This window comes from Papio anubis, chromosome 20, assembly GCF_008728515.1.
Source record: "Papio anubis isolate 15944 chromosome 20, Panubis1.0, whole genome shotgun sequence".
Lineage (NCBI taxonomy): Eukaryota > Metazoa > Chordata > Mammalia > Primates > Cercopithecidae > Papio > Papio anubis.
Window position 1 is genome coordinate 3653587 of NC_044995.1, and position 16518 is coordinate 3670104.

Sequence of the window (16518 nt, forward strand, 5' to 3'; positions counted from 1 at the left end):
GCCACAGGAGGCTGAGCCACCACATCTGTAACAGAGTGGTGGAGCCAGGTCTGCAGTCATGCAGGGTCAGGGCCAGCTCTGCACTCAGGGAGTGAGGGCTGTGGGAGCTCTGCACCCCACCCCATCTCAGAGCTCTGCCATACTCCACAGGCTCACCCCACCCACCCCTGCCCATCAGACTGACCCTCATCCCAACCGAGAAGAATGGGTCTGGAGACAAGGTTCTGGCGGGGGGAGGGCGGGGGGGCCCAGGTGGGCCCAAGCCCCTCCTTAGACAGCACTGGTGCCAAGTGAGGCCCGCACCCCTGCTGCATGACACTGGGTGAGGACATAGCCTTCTTGTGCCTCATTTCTCACTGGACCCTAGCCAAGCCAGCTCCCGGGCAAAACGGTCCTGTTTCCCAGCGACAGCTGGCAGATGGCCAGCTGGGGTCGGCACCAGCTCCTGTGCCCGTATGACACCGCATTCTTCCAGATGGTAGCTCTCAATAATGGCAAGAGCATCCCTTTTTTTGGAACAGGGTCTCACTCTGTTACCTAGGCTGGAGTTCAGTGGTGTGATCATGGCTCACGGCAGCCTTGATCTCTCAGGCCCAAGCCTCCCGAGTAGCTGAGACCACAGGCACGTACTGCCATGCCCAGCTAATTCTAAAAAAAATTTGTGCAAAGGCCGGGCGCGGTGGCTCACGCCTTTAATCCCAGCACTTTGGGAGGCCGAAGCTGGCGGATCACGAGGTCGGGAGATCGAGACCATCCTGGCTAACACGGTGAAACCTTGTCTACTAAAAACACAAAAAATTAGCTGGGCGTGGTGGCGGGTGCCTGTAGTCCCAGCTACTCGGGAGGCTGAGGCAGGAGAATGGCATGAACCCAGGAGGTGGAGCTGGCAGTGAGCTGAGATCGTGCCACTGCACTCTAGCCTGGGTGGCAGAGCAAGACTCCACTTCAAAAAAAAAAAAAAAATTGTGTAGAAATGAATCTCGCTTTGTTGCCCAGGCTAGTCTCAAACTCCTGGGCTCAGGCGATCCTCCCACCTTGGCCTCCCAAAGTGCTGGGATTACAGGCGAGAGCCACCGCCAGGCTGGCAATAGCGTCTTAATACCAGGAATACTACTAGTCATTCCTCCTGCCGCCTCCGGCAGCTATAGGGCAGCAGGCTGCCTCCTTTAGACTGGGGTACTCTGGGCAAGGAAGAAGTGGCCTGCAGGGCCTAGAAGATGAGAGTTGGGGCTAGAACTATCTACCCCTTAGGAACTGTGTGACTGGGCAAGTGACATCCCTGAGCCTCTGGTTCCCGTACGGCTCAAGGAGTTACCTGGGGAGGGTACCCAGGACAGTGCCTGGCATGTGGCTGCTTCTCCTCAAACGCTGGCCATCAGCATGGTCAGCCTTAGAACCTAGGGACCTTCGGGGGACAGTGCTCCTCCTTCCCATTCGGGCAGGCCCCATCCACTGAGTCCTAAGCGGCCTCCCGCAACAGGCAGCCTGCCGGGCAGGGTGGCGGGAGCAGCTCCGGGGCTTCCCTGCTCTTGGCTCTGGAGTTCCCCAGCCCTGCTTCCTGGCAGTACTGGCCTGGCCTCTGCCCCAGCAGCGGGCCAGCCCCTCCCTTAGCTCCACACCCGGTGGGTGGGAATTTCTGGGTTGGGAGTTTTGGGGCCACTGCCCCTCCCCAGCTCACCAGGCCTCTGGAGAGTGGGGCTGAGAGACCCCAGGCAGGGGGAGGATACGCGGGGACGGAGGGGAGGATGAAGGGGGCAGGCCCTGTCCCCAGCCCTGCACAGCCTCTCATTAGCCCTGGGGTCCCGTTCCTACCATTCTTGAAGGCCAGGAACTCGAAGACACTGTGGACGATAGACACGATGATGGTGAGCGCCAGCAGGTAGGGGTTGGTCTCCAGCAGGGCCACCTGCAGGGGACACTTGTGAGCACAGCCCGCCCCCGCCCAGGAGCAACTTCACTAACTTTTGTCCCCTAAGACCTGTCCCTGGGGCCGCCTGTAGAGGCAGGGTGAGGGTGGGCCAGCCGGGAGGAGACTGGGTCAGAGATGGGCAGATGGGGGCAGAGAGGAGGGTGACTCATGGAGACAGAAAAGACAGGGAGATGGCACTAGGGGAAGAGGCAGAGGCCGAGGGAGTGCGTGAAGGGACACTGGGAGCCAAGAGCAGAGACCCAACAGTGACGACAGCCCAGGAGGCAAAGCCGAGCCTCACACCACAGAAACGGGCTGACATTTCAGGACCCAGTGAGATGGTAGAGACACGGAGTCGGAGCCCAGGGCCAGGGAGACAAGGTCTGGGACAGAAGGAGTAAGGGACAGGTCTGGACCAAAAGGGCCCGGCCAAGCCAACAGAACAGCCTGGGGAGAGGACCCCCAGTCATCTAGGCCTGGAGGGCTGGGTGCCCACTTCCTTTCACTGCGGAGAAGGGACCTGGGAGGTTGTGAAACTGTGGGCAGAGGAGCACCAGGCGGGAGGTCCCACAGCCCAGGCCTGGCGCACTTCCTCTTGGCCTCCTGCGCCCAGGAAGGCACTGGGAAGTCCCGCCCGCCCCAGCCGCACTCACCTTCACCGAGTCCTGCTCCTCATCTGACTGCTCGTACAACTCGTCGCCCAGGAAGTTCCAGGGCGACTTGGTGCTCTGGGCGGCATAGAGCTGCCAGCGCCAAAGCGAGAGCGGGCAGAAGGAGACACGGAGCGGCAGGCTGGCCAGGCTCTCATTGATGGGGTAGTAGTCCTTCTGCAGGTTCCAGTAGTCATTGAAGTAGATAATGGGGTAGTAGTCACCGCTCACGGCGTCGAACTTCACATCTGCAGCACACAGGGACACCGTTTGGCCCAGGCAGGAGGCCAGGGTACCCACAGGCCTCAGATGTCTGCAGGGACCCAAGAGGGCCCCTCTACAGAGACTGGAGGACAGGGGACATTTCTAGGCCACGCCATGAGGAGCTAAAGGGCCCCTTGACCTCAGCAGAGGGAACCAGATGCAAAGAGCAGGCAGGTCCCCGCTTAAGGGGGCAGCTGTGGCTCAGCTCCAGCCCACGGCTGCCCCATGGGTGACCATGTAACCCAGTTTTATAAAAGCCAGAAAATATGGCTTTTAAGTGATACTGCCTCAATTTCAAAAGTTGGCAAGTGATAGACATTTTTTGAAAACAGTTTGTGGGCTCGATGGGACTTGACTGTGGACCGATGCTGGCATATGGGAGTCAGTCCTAGTGACCCCAGGGGTGGGGGTGTGGGAGAAGGAGAGGACATGGGAAGGGGATAGGACAGGGTGGGGAGTTTGGGAGAGTGGAGCCCTAGAAAGCGCTCTCAGGTGGATGGGGCCAGGAAAAGACAAAGAGATGGGCCCCGAGCACCCTCCCAGAGGCCTCTGCAAGCAGCTGGCAGGGCTGGGGAGCTTACATTGATCCAGGGGAGGGGGCACACTGCCCTTCACCCACGGCGTGTGGTCGTCCACGATGTTGATGGTGATGTTGGGGTGCCAATGGGAGATCACCTCCACGGGCCCATAGTCCTCAGCCCTCTGAGGCAACATGTGGGGAAGGCCTCAGAGGCAGGTGGAGGTGCCCAGGGACCATCAGCCTCTGCACACTTCCTCCCAAGGGTTCCCATGAAAATCTTAATCTTTGCTTTCTAGTTTTTGAGATGGGGTCTTGCCATGCTGCCCAAGCTGGTCTTGAATTCCTGGGCTCAAGCACAATCCTCCCACCTCAGCCTCCCAAAGTGCTGAGATTAGAGGCGTGAGCCACCATGGACAGCTTCTTTTTTCTTTCTTTCTTTTCTCTCTCTTTTTTGGGAGAGATGGGGTCTCACTATGCTGCCTGGGCTGATCTTGAACTCCCGGGCTCAAGTGATCCTTCTGCTTCAGCCTCCCAAAGCGCTGGGATTACAGGCATGAGCCACCTCCCCTGACAACCTTGGCAGCAGAGTATCAGCCACCACAGCAAGTGCTGGCAGAGGGCTCTCCTCCCTCGGCTTAGAGATTACGCTACCCAGGACCCTTCGGGTCACCAACAGGATCCTTCCACCCCACATGCAGAAAACCGAGGCCTGCAGAGGTAGGGGCAGGGCTGGCATCCTAGGCCAGGCTGCGAAGCCCAGCCTCATGACAGCAGGCTCCACACACTCTTGCACGGTGGCCTCACCTCCATGAGCAGGGACCACCCCTCCCACACAGGACCACCCACAGAGAGGGGAAGTCTCTTAGTGCCCACTGCAGGTTAACCACAGATTAACTGCCTGGCTCCCCAGCCCACCAGGAGTGACAGCAACTATTAATCCTGCAGTTCCTACTAAAGTCATATTCTCATGTGCCTGCTTGATGCTGGACTGAGCTTGGGCTCTGGGGCCTGACTGTGTGGGTGAGAGTCCCTGGCCTGCCACTTCCTGGCTGTAAGATTCAACAAGTGTCCTCATGTGAGAATGGGACTGTGATGCACCCCCTCCCAGGCTGGCGAGAGGCCCGGGTAACCCTGCCTGGGATCCCCCCTACTCCCTGAGAGGCAGCTGCCTCCTGACCCCATTTCCCAAAGGAAGAGCCCAGTGCTCAGGGAGGGGAGGTGGCGTGACCGAGCCGGCATGGTGGCTCAGTGGTGGTGACAGATGACAGCCCCAGTGGTCTGGTATGAGCTGTGAATGGCCTGGCTTGGTCCCTATAGGCCCTGACAACCCTGCCCGTTTACCTTGATCATTTCTGGGTCCGCTTCTGTCTCTCCTGTCAGCAGGTTCTTGGTTTTCTGAAATCGCCTGCGCTTGTATTTGTTGATCACTGTGGTTGGGAGGTGGGGAAAGGAGGGGACATGAGACCTGCCGGGACCTGCAGCCTCCAGAGCCCGGACCCCTGCCCACCAGCAACGGCTCACAGTCTCCTGGCATCCACCTAGCACTCACCTGCTGAGATCAGTGTGACCTGGAATGCCAGAACTGCCTCCCCAAATCTCAACCAATCACAGTGCCTCATGATCATGGGGACACTACCATCACCAAATGCCCCAGGCAGAAACCCCAGCTCAGCAGGGCACTGTAATCCTGGCACTTTGGGAGGCCAGGGAAGGCGGATCACCTGAGGTCAGGAATTTGCGACCAGCCTGGCCAACACGGTGAAATCCCCGTCTCTAATAAAAATACAAAAATCAGCCAGGTGTGGTGGCAGGTGCCTGTAATCCCAGCTACTCGGGAGGCTGAGGCAGGAGAATCGCTTGAACAAGGGAGGTGGAGGTTACAGTAAGCTGAGATCGCACTGTTGCACTTCAGCCTCGGCAACAATAGCGAAACTCCGTCTCAAAAAAAAAAAAAAAAAAAAGAAAAAAGAAAAAAACAAATAAATAAATAAAATCAAGTGACTAATCATGGCATCCTGCAGCTTTGGAACCCCAGACACTCACCATAGCCCCGGTGACCTCTCAACCCTCAACACCTTCCACTTCTCCTCAAATACGCCAACCCGGGGCCTCCGGGTGTGCTGCCCTGTGTCCCAGGAACGCATGCCCCGACACAATCTTCGTGGCCTGGCTCCTCCGTGGCGTTCAAGTGCCTGGCAGAATATCCTTCTTCCACAGGGCTTCCCTGGCCACCCCACTGAATGAGGTTACGCAGTCATTCTCCTGCCAGCTTGTTTCCTTCACAACATTTCACCACTATCCAAAACTTAGCCTGCTGTCTATCCCTGCAACCAGTGTGCAAACCCCGTGCGGAAATGTGGGTAGGGGCAGGGCCTGTTTGAACACACATGGAGCGCCTGCACAGGCTCAGCGATGACCAGTTGAATACATGACTATAAAGAGGCAGCAGATAGCTTCAGAGAAGGCCTGAAGCCACCAACATGAGAAACCAAGATGAGAAACACTTCGGGGCTGTGAATCCCCAGCCAGGAGTTGGCCTCGCTTCCTCTCGCAGAGGCCAGGTTGGCCACAGGCTCCCTGCCACGTTGTCCCAAACGCTGCCGGGGAGGAAGGGGCTTGTGCGTGCCCACACTGCACCCCCCAACCTCTGCCCTAGCCTGGGGGTGTTTCTGTTTTTTTCTGGAGACGGAGTCTCGCTCTGTCACCCAGGCTGGAGTGCAGTGGCACAATCTTGGCTCACTGCAAGCTCCGCCTCCAGGTTCAAGCGATTCTCCTGCCTCAGCCTCCCAAGAAGCTGGAACTACAGGCGCCCGCCACCACCCTCCGCTAATTTTTTGTATTTTTAGTAGAGACAGGGTTTCAGCGTGTTAGCCAGGATGGGCTCAATCTCCTGACCTCATGATCCGCCCGCCTTGGCCTCCCAAAGTGCTGGGATTACAGGTGTGAGTCACCGTGCCCAGCCCAAAAAGAAGCTAAGCATTTCTTTTTCTTTTTTTTTTTGAGACAGAGTCTTGCTGTCATCCAAGCTGTAGTGCAGTGGTGTGATCTCGGCTCACTGCAACCTCTGACTCACAGGTTCCAGCTATTCTCCCACCTCAGCCTCCTGGGTAGTTGGGACTATAGGCGTGTGCCACCATGCCCGGCTAATTTTGTATTTTTAGTAGAGACAGGGTGTCACCATGTTGCCCAGGCTGGTCTCAATCTCCTGGCCTCGTGATCTGCCTACCTCAGTCTCCCAAAGTGCTGGGATGACAGGCGTGAGCCACCGCGCCCGGGGACTTTTCAGCTCTTCCTTATGCCGGGAAGGATAACTCAGCCTGCCCTCCCTCAACTCTCCATCCTGCCCCCTGGGGCCAGGGAAACACAGGGAAAGGGGAAGGAGACCTGGCCAACCGCGGGGGCTTGGAGGCAATCTTGCCTCTGAATCCTACAATCTAAGGGACACTGGTGAGTGACGTCACTTCCCTAAAGAAAAAAAGCCTCGCTTCTTCTTGGCCCAGGGCCTGCTGCTTATTAGCACAAACGTCATCCTTTTTTTTTTTTTTTGAGATGGAGTCTCACTCTGTTGCCCAGGCTGGAGAGCAGTGGTGCGATTTCAGTTCACTGTAAACTCCACCTCCGAGGTTCAAGCAATTCTCCTGCCTCAGCCTCCCAAGTAGCTGGGATTACAGGCATCCACCACCACGACCAGCAATTTTTGTATTTTTATTGGAGACAGGGTTTCACCATGTTGGCCAGGCTGGTCTCAAATTCTAACCTCAAGTGATCCACCTGCCTCGGCCACCCAAATTGCTGGGACTACAGGCTTGAACCACCACCCTGGCCAATCCTCATCATTTCTATGATTATTAAATCATTGGGGTGGCCGGGCGCGGTGGCTCACGCCTGTAATCCCAGCACTTTGGGAGGCCGCGATGGGCGGATCACGAGGTCAGGAGATCAAGACCATCCTGGTGAACATGGTGAAACCCTGTCTCTACTGAAAAATACAAAAAACTAGCCGGGCGAGGTGGCGGGCGCCTGTAGTCCCAGCTACTCAGGAGGCTGAGGCAGGAGAATGGTGTGAACCCGGGAAGCAGAGCTTGCAGTGAGCTAAGATCCAGCCACTGCATTCCAGCCTGGGCGACAGAGTGAGACTCCGTCTCAAAAAAACAAACAAACAAATAAATCATTGGGGATCTTCCTCCTGTGTCCAGGGGGAGAAGCCAACATTCAAGGGCTGACTTGGAGAAAATTCCAAGGGGACATGCCCCAATCCTGTCCACACCTGACAGAGACTGCCCAGAAAAGGGAGGGCCCCAGAGGGCAGTGCTGGCTGGTGGAGGGGGAGGCACAGGGGAGAGAGGCTTTGGCTCAGGCAGAGAACACATACTGCAGCTTAGAGGCATCCAGACCAGAGGGACCTGGCTCCCGTGGGGAGGAAAAAGCCCCCCTTTCTTGGAGGGAAATCTTCTAGAGCTGCATCATCCAGTATGGGGGTTGCTGGCCACATGCAGCTACTGGGCACTGCAAATATGCCTGGTCCAAACCAAGAAGTGCTGTGATATAAAACACACACTAGACTCCTCCTTTTTTTTTTTTTTTTTAAAGACATAGTCTTGCTCTGTCACCCAGACTGGAGTGCAGTGGCACGATTTCAGCTCACTGCAACCTCTGCCTTCTGGGTTCAAGTGATTCTCCTGCCTCAGCCTCCCAAGTAGATGGAACTACAAGTGTTAGCCACCATGCCTGCCTAATTTTTGTATTTTTAGTATCTCTGGGGTTTCATTATGTTGGCCAGGCTGGTCTCAAACTCCTGGCCTCAAGGGATCCACCTGCCTCAACCTCCTAAAGTGCTGGGACTACAGACGTGAGCCACCGTGCCCAGCCACACACACTAGATTCTGAAAACTGGCGCAAGGGGGGAAAAATGTAAAATATCTCACTTTTTATACTGATTATATGTTGAAATGAGAATATACTGAGCTCAATTAAACTATTACTATTAATCTCGTGGTTTCTCTTTACCTTTTTATTTGTGAGACAGGGTCTTCCTTTGTTACCCAGGCTAGAGTGTAGGGGTATGATCACTGCAGCCTCAACCTCCTGGGCTTGGGTGATCCTCCCACCTCAGGCTCCCAAGTAGCTGGGATTACAGGCATCCCCCACCATGCCTGGCTAATTTTTGTATTTTTATTAGGGGGGTTTTGCCATGTTGCCCAGGCTGGTCTCGAACTCCTAGGCTCAAGCGATCCTCTAGCCTCGGCTTCCCAAAGTGCTGGGATTACAGGTGTGAGCCAACACGGCCCTGGCCTTACCTTTTTATTATTTCATTTATATTTCTTTTTGAGACAGGGTCTCGCTTTGTTGCTCAGGCTGAAGTGCAGTGGCCTGATCACAGCTCCCTGCAGCCTTGACCTCCTGGGCTCAAATGATCCTCCTACCTAAGCCTCCTGAGTTGGAGGACACTACAGGTGCACACCACCATATCTGGCTAATTTAAAAAAAAATTTTTGGCTCACGCCTGTAATCCACACTTTGGGAGGCCAAAGCGGGTGGGTCACCTCAGGTTGGGAGTTCAAGACCAGCCTGACCAACATGGAGAAACCCCCTCTCTACGATAAATACAAAATTAGCTGGGCGTGGTGGCACATGCCTGTAACCCCAGCTACTCGGGAGGCTGAGGCAGAATTGCTTGAACCTGGGAGATGGAGGCTGCGGCGAGCCAAGATCATGCCCTTGCACTCCAGCCTGGGCAACAAGAGTGAAACTCTGTCTCAAAAGAAAATCAGGCCAGGCGCGGTGGCTCACGCCTGTAATCTCAGCACTTTGGGAGGCCGAGATGGGTGGATCACGAGGTCAGGAGATCGAGACCATCCTGGCTAACACAGCGAAACCCTGTCTCTACTAAAAATACAAAAATTAGCCGAGCGTGGTAGCAGGCGCCTGTAGTCCCAGCTACACGGGAGGCTGAGGCAAGAGAATGTTGTGAACCCAGGAGGCGGAGCTTGCAGTGAGTGGAGATCACGCCACTGCACTCCAGCCTAGGCAACAGAGCGAGACTCCATCTCAAAAAAATAAATAAAAAATAAAACAGGGGGTCCAGTGTGTGTTTTATATCACAGCACTTCTTGGTTTGGACCAGCCATATCTCCAGTGCACTCCAGCCTGGGCGACAGAGCGAGACTCTGTCTCAAAAAAAAAAAAAAAAAATCAAATAGGCCGGGCGCGGTGGCTCATGCCTGTAATCCCAGTACTTTGGGAGGCCAAGGCGGGCAGATCATGAGGTCAGGAGATCAAGACCATCCTGGCTAACACGGTGAAACCCAGTCTCTACTAAAAATACAAAAAAATTAGCCGGGCGTGGTGGCGGGCGCCTGTAGTCCTAGCTACTCAGGAGGCTGAGGCAGGAGAATGGGGTGAACCCGGGAGGCAGTGGTTGCAATGAGCCAAGATCGCGCCACTGCATTCCAGCCTGGGCAACAGAGCGAGACTCTATCTCCAAAAAAATAAAAATAAATAATAAAATAAATAAAATTAAAAAATAAAAAATAAAATTTCTTTTTGTAGAGATGAGGTCTCCCTATGTTGCCAGGGCTGGCCTTGAACTCCTGGGCTCAAGTGATCCTCTCACTTTGGCCTCCCAAAGTACTGGGATTGCAGGCATGAGCCACTGTACCTGGCCTGTCTTTACCTTTTTACTCTTCAGTCTTTTTTCTTTTTGAGACTGAGTCTGGCTCTGTCCCACAGGCGGGAGGCGTGTGGCCTGATCTCAGCTCACTGCAAGCTCCGCCTCCGGTTCACGCCATTCTTCCTGCCCTCAGCCTCCTCGAGTAGTTGGGATCATTGTGCTCGCCACTTCTCACCGGCTAGTTTTTTTGTATTTTTAGTAGAGACGTGGGTTTCACCTGTTAGCCAGGGATGGTTCCCATCTCCTGACCTCGGATCCGCCTCGGGCCTCGGCCTCCCAAAGTGCTGGGATTACAGGCTTGCTTCACCGCCTCTTCAGTCTTTTTCTATTGGAAATATTTTAATGCCTTCTCTGGCTCACATCCTATCTCCATGAGATGGAGCTGCTCTAGAATACTGATTACTGGCCTTTTGGGAAGAAAAGGGGCTTTTCTTTTCTTTTTTCTTTTGAGATGGAGTCTTGCTCTGTCACCCAGGCTGGAGTGCAGTGGCGCGATCTCAGCTCACTGCAATCTCTGCCTCCGGGGTCCAAGCGATTCTCCCACCTCAGCCTCCCGAGTAGCTGGGATTACAGGCATGTGCTACCATGCCCAACTAAGTTTTGTATTTTTAGTAGAGACAGGGTTTCACCATGTTGGTCAGGCTGTTCTTGAACTCCTGACCTTAAGAGACCTGCCCGCCTTGGCCTCCCAAAGTGCTGGGTTTCCAGGTGTGAGCCACCACAGCCAGCCCAAAGGGGGCTTTTCTGAACTCACACTCTCCTTCACCCTACAGTTGGTGGGTGGCTCACTCCAAGTCCTTCTGTGTCCCTGCTCTGAGGATCCCAGCTCCAAGGCTGGGGAGGGAGGCCTGCATGATCCTAGTATGCTTTTCAGGTTCACTGTCTGCAGATTCTATTTTACAGACCAGACTGACTGTGAATAAACCTCACCACACAGTGACATGGATCACACATTCACTAAAGACAAAACCACAGAAAATACTGGTATCGATTTAGGTTAACGGAATGATTAGGTGATCGTCAAATGGGGGTACAAGAATACGATGAAGAGTTAACCACCTGGGTCACCTTCAGAGTGACCTCTGAAGCACGGGGCATTTTAACCCAGACCCCTGATGTATCCCTCTCTGCAGGGAAACATCTGTGAGACCAACCCTGTAGGTCACACCCTTCAAGCCACTTCTGCCCAGTTCTCCAAAGATCTCACTACATCTCAGCCGGGTGGGACACACCAACGCAGCACATTCTGCAGACGCACTCACTCAGAATGGTGCTCAACTAACTCCAGAAGACCTTTCCAAGTCATTTCTGGGGACCCACATAGAGTCATCAACTTTTCATTCCATCCAGTATAGGTGATAAAAAAATTATCATCCTTTAGGATATTTTTATACTAAAAGAAGTAGGTAAGACCTAACTCATACAAATAGAATTCCGTCTGTTGCTGCGCCACCCAAAACCAGCCAGATGGATCTTTACCAAATCCACAGGGAATGTCTGGAATAGTCCTCAATAAAATGAAAGCTAGGTGGAGTACACAGAACTCCCGTTAGGAGAATGGGGGGCTGAGGAAGCCATTCTCCAGATCTGTTCAAACAGGTACAGTGAGAGATTTCTAAGGCTGCCCATCAGGAGACAGAGGACTCAAGGAAAAAGGTCATGCAGAACCAGGAAAGGCTGGGTGTGGTGGCTCACACCTGTAATCCCAGCACTTTGGGAGGCCGAGGTGGACGGATCACTTGAAGTCAGGAGTTTGAGACCAGACTGGCCAACACGGTGAGACTCCGTCTCTACTAAAAATACAAAAACTAGCCAGGCGTAGTGGCATGTGCCTGCAGTCCCAGCTATTTGGGAGGCTAAGGTGGGAGAATCACTTGAACTTGGGAGGTGTAAACTGTGGTGAGCTGAGATAGTCCATTGCACTCCAGCCTGGGTGACAGAGTGAGATCTTGTCTCAAAAAAAAAAAAAAAGGGTCAGGTAAGCAGAAAGATGACAATAATTATTGTCCCGAAAACAAGAGGATGGACAATGCTATGGTTTGAATATTTGTCCTGGCCAAAAGTCATGCTGATTCTCTCACTCCAGTCTCCCAAGTAGCTGGGACTACTGACGTACTCTAGTACTCCCCACTCCCACTGAAATTTAACCCCCAGTGTGCCAGTACTGAGAGACGGGGCTTTTAAGAGGTGACTGGGTCATGAGGGCCCTCCCCTCAGGAACTGATTAACCCATTCATGGATTAGTGGGTTAATGGATTAATGAGTTATCATGGGAGTAGAAGTGGTAGTCTTATTTTTTATTACTATTGTTTTTTCAGAGACGTGGACTTGCTCTGTCACCCAGGCTGGAGTGCCATAGTGCAATCACAGCTCATTGCATCCTCGACCTCCCACACTCAATCAATCCTCCCCCTCAGCCTCCCATGTAGCTGGAACCACAGGTGCTCACCACCATACCTGGCTATTACTTTTTGTAGTGACGAAGTCTCACCATGTTGCCCACACTGTTCTTTGAATGTTATCTATCTTTTTTTTTGAGACGGAGTCTTGCTCTGTCACCAGGCTGGAGTGCAATGGCACGATCTCGGCTCACTGCAATCTCTGCCTCCTGGATTCAAGCAATTCTCCTGCCTCAGTCTCCCAAGTAGCTGGGATTACAGGCGCGTGCTACCACGCCCAGCTAATTTTTGTATTTTTAGTAGAGACGGGGTTTCACCATGTTGGCCAGGATGGTCTCTATCTCTTGACCTCGTGATCTACCCACCTCAGCCTCCCAAAGTGTTGGGATTACAGGCATGAGCCACCACGCCCGGCTATCTTCTTTTTTGTTTATGAGACCGAGTTTCGCTCTTGTTGCCCAGGCTGGAATGCAATAGCGCAATCACAGCTCACCACAACCTCTACCTCCTGGGTTCAAGCGATTCTCCTGCCCCAGTTTCCCGAGTAGCTGGGATTACAGGCATGCACCACCACTCCTGGCTAATTTTGTATTTTTAGTAGAGACCGGGTTCCTCCATGTTGGTCAGGCTGGTCTCGAATCCCTGACCTCAGGTGATCCGCCTGCCTCAGCCTCCCAAAGTGCTGGGATTACAGGAGTGAGCCACTGTGCCCGGCCTCTATCTATCTTTTTGAGAGGTTCTCAGTCTGTCACCTAGGCTGGAGTGCAGTGGTGTGATCCTGGCTCACTGCAACCTCCACCTCCTGGGCTCAAGCGATCCTCCCACCTCAGCCTCCTGAGCAGCTGGGACTACAGGCACAGGCCCAGCTAATTTTTGTATCTTTTGGTAGAGACAGGGTTTCGCCATGTTTCCCAGGCTGGTCTCAAACTCCTGGGCTAAACAATCCTGCCCACCTCATCTCCCAAAGTGCTAGGATTACAGGCGTGAACCACTGCACCCAGCCCACAAATTATTTTTGAGTGTCTATTTCTATCAGGCCCCTACTGTGCACAAGTCAACCCTGGCCCTTCCCCCTTGGTGAAGGACGTCTCCTCCTCTCCAAGAGTCCCCGTCTCCAGCTGCTTTTTCTGGCCAATTCCTCTCTGGTCCCTGAGCCCTTCCTCCGTAGGTCTCCCTCCTTAGTGTCTACAGGGCTCATTAAGGCTGGGTGGGGCTTGAGCCTGCCCTGCCAATCCCATCCTCTTTGAGTGCAGGCTTCCTGCCTGCCCTCCTGGACCTGGGATTCATTGTCTGCCACACCAGCCTGGGGGCTCCCAGGATGCTGGCCCCCTGGACAGTGGGTCCTGGCTGCAGGGGAGTGACTTACTCCGGGACATGTGGACTGTGGCAAGGCGGCGGTACAGTGCCTTCTGCCGGGGGTCTGGGTGGAAGCCACTCTTGGTGAAGTAAACGTGGATGTAGATGGAGCCGTTCTGCTGGACGCTCTGCAAAAGTGGGAAGGTCAGGTGGGCAGGCTGGGCAACTGGGGTGAAGGAAACGTTAAAGCCCTGCCTGGCACCCGTCCCCAGCAGTTTCCTCCCCGTCAATTCTCTGGCCATTTACTGAGTACTCAGGGTGAGGCATGTAGTTGGGTGGCAGTAAATGGGGGGAAATGCTGGAGTCAGACTCAGACGCCCACTCTACCCGCCATGGCCGTGTGAGCTCAGCTTCTCTCTAAGCCTCAGGGCCCCACCTAGAGGATGCGAGGTCCCCACAGCACTGACCTGAGGGTACTACTGCAGGGACTACCTGGAGCACTGGCACACAGCTCAGTCAACAAGCTCTCATTAAGCTCACTCAACAGGAAGAAGCAGCTGACCGACATGGAGCTCCTACTACGGGCCAGACCTTGCCCTGGGCACTTCAGACAATAGCTCCCTAATCTAATGAGTTAACACACATGTAACATGTCAACCATATGCAATGGGTCATGTTACCACCCCATTTTGTAGATGAGGCAAACGGGGCTCATGCCAAGGGGTCATACAGTGTGTGGCAAGTATGCAGATGGAAACCCAGTCTGTGGGCTCCTGGGTGCTACTCCCTGCTACCTCCAGCTGGCCCCTCTCTGCCCAAGTCTTCCTCATTATCTCATCAAGTCTCCTTGCCTCCCAGGGAAGGGGGACTATTCTCACTTGATACAGATGAGGAAACTGAGGCTTCGAGAAGGGAGGCAAGTTGTCCAGGGGCACTGAGTGGAGACAAAGGCAAGCACTGAACCTCTCTGATCTTTGAGCAGAGCTCGGATTCACTTGGTCCCATTGTGTTCTCCTCACTCTCCTGTCTTTTTTAGAGATGGGGTCTTGCTGTGTTGCCCAGGCTGGAGTGCACTGGCTATTTGCAGTTGTGATCGTGGCACACTACAGTTCTACACTCCTGGGCTCTAGCCGTTCTGCCACCTCAGCCTCCTGAGTAGCTGTGCTTACAGGCACGTGCCACTGTGCCCAGCATTCCCGCCTTTTAAGTCCACTCAGACCCCACCTTGAAGCTTCAACTTAGATCCAAGCCCTTGGAAGCAGATCCCCCTGCTGGGCCTGCCAGGCCCTGGTCCTTCCTTGGATCTTGGGGCAAGGCCTGGGGGCTGGGCTTGAGGTCTCTGTGGGAGCCACCTCTCAGTGCAGGTCAGAAAGTCCAGCTGGGTGGGGTGGTTCATGCCTGTAATCCCAGCACTTTGGGAGGCTGAGGTGAGAGGATCACTTGAGCTCAGGAGTTTGAGACCAGCCTGGGCAACATGTTGAGACCCCATTTCTACGAAAAACACAAAAAATTAGCTGGGCATGGTGGTGCATGCCTGTTGTCCCAGCTACTTGGGAGGCTGAGGTGAAAGGATGGCTTGAGCCCATGAGGTTGAGGCTGCAGTGAGCTATAACTGTGCCACTGCACTCTAGCCTAGGCAACAGAGCAAGACCCCATCTCAAAAAGAAAAGAATGATGGCTGGGCATGGTGTCTCACACCTGTAATCCCAGCACTTTGGGAGGCTGAGGCAGGCAGATCACTTGAGGTCAGGAGTTCAAGACCAGCCTGGCCAAGATAGTGAAACCCTGTCTCTACTAAAAAAATACAAAAATTAGCTGGGTGTGATCATGTGTGCCTATAATCCCAGCTACTCAGGAGGCTGACACGAGAACCACTTGAACCTAGGAGGTGGAAGCTGCAGTGAGCCAAGGTCGCGCCACTGCACTCCAGACTGGGTAACAGAGCGAGACGCTGTCTCAAAAAAAAAAAAAAAAAAAAAAAAAAAGACTGTGTTCACATTCTGCTTCTAGCCACCCAGACAGAAATAGAACAGAAATATGCCCTCCACCCCAAAACTGAGAAGGCCTGCTGGGGAGAAAGGAATGAGGGCAGCTGTCTTGGACTCAGCCAAAGAAGGCCCCAAAGAGATGTCCCTTTCACTTGGTTCAGTACTTGTTGATTCTGTCCCCAGCCCCACATTGGGCAGTGCTGGGGATGTGGAAGTGATCTAGGCAGCCCAGCCTTATTATCACAAGGCTCACAGTCCCATGCAGGAGTCCCAGTGAGGCCCCAGAGTGGGCTGGGATGGGGAAGTCCAGCAGGTGTGACAACCCAGAGAGGGTGCTTAACCAAGTCTGAGTGCTCTGTGGGTCAGGGAGGGCTTCCAGGAGGAGGCAGGATTTAAGCCTAGGGCTGCAAGAGTCCACAGCCATAGAGCCTGAGTCTGAATCTCTCATGCAATGTGGCCTTGGGTAAATGACCTTCCCTCTCTATGTCTCAGTTTCCTCATATGTCAAATGAGAATAACAGTTCCTGCTTCAGAGGGTTTCTGGTAGGTTTCCATGAGTCAGCCTAGCTTAGTACCCTGCACTTAGCTCAATCAACATTAACTAATGTTATTTTGAAATGGGGCTGCCTGATAAACTGGTGATAGGCAAACATCCCCAAGGACAATTACTAATCTTTCACCGGTTTCAAGTCAAGGACTGCACAACCTTAGAGGTAGCCAGCAGGGTCCCAGGCCAATTCCACCCATATCTACCTTTTTCATAGGGGAAAGTGAAGCCCAGAGACCTCAGGGACCAGCCTGTGGTCACAGAGCATGTGAGCC

The 16518-nt window shown here is 53.9% G+C and overlaps 1 protein-coding gene across 2 annotated transcripts in view; it reads right to left on the reverse strand.

The window, feature by feature from the left end:
* Positions 1-16518, reverse strand: part of CLPTM1 (CLPTM1 regulator of GABA type A receptor forward trafficking) — a 39813-nt gene that overhangs the window by 3913 nt on the left and 19382 nt on the right. For both annotated transcript variants that reach the window (XM_003918595.5, XM_003918594.2), the window contains exons 5-9: positions 13779-13896; positions 4685-4770; positions 3405-3525; positions 2563-2807; positions 1813-1906 (exon numbers count right to left, since the gene is read on the reverse strand). In XM_003918595.5, the coding sequence (XP_003918644.1) occupies positions 1813-1906; positions 2563-2807; positions 3405-3525; positions 4685-4770; positions 13779-13896 (664 nt within the window). The remainder of the gene's footprint in view (positions 1-1812; positions 1907-2562; positions 2808-3404; positions 3526-4684; positions 4771-13778; positions 13897-16518) is intronic.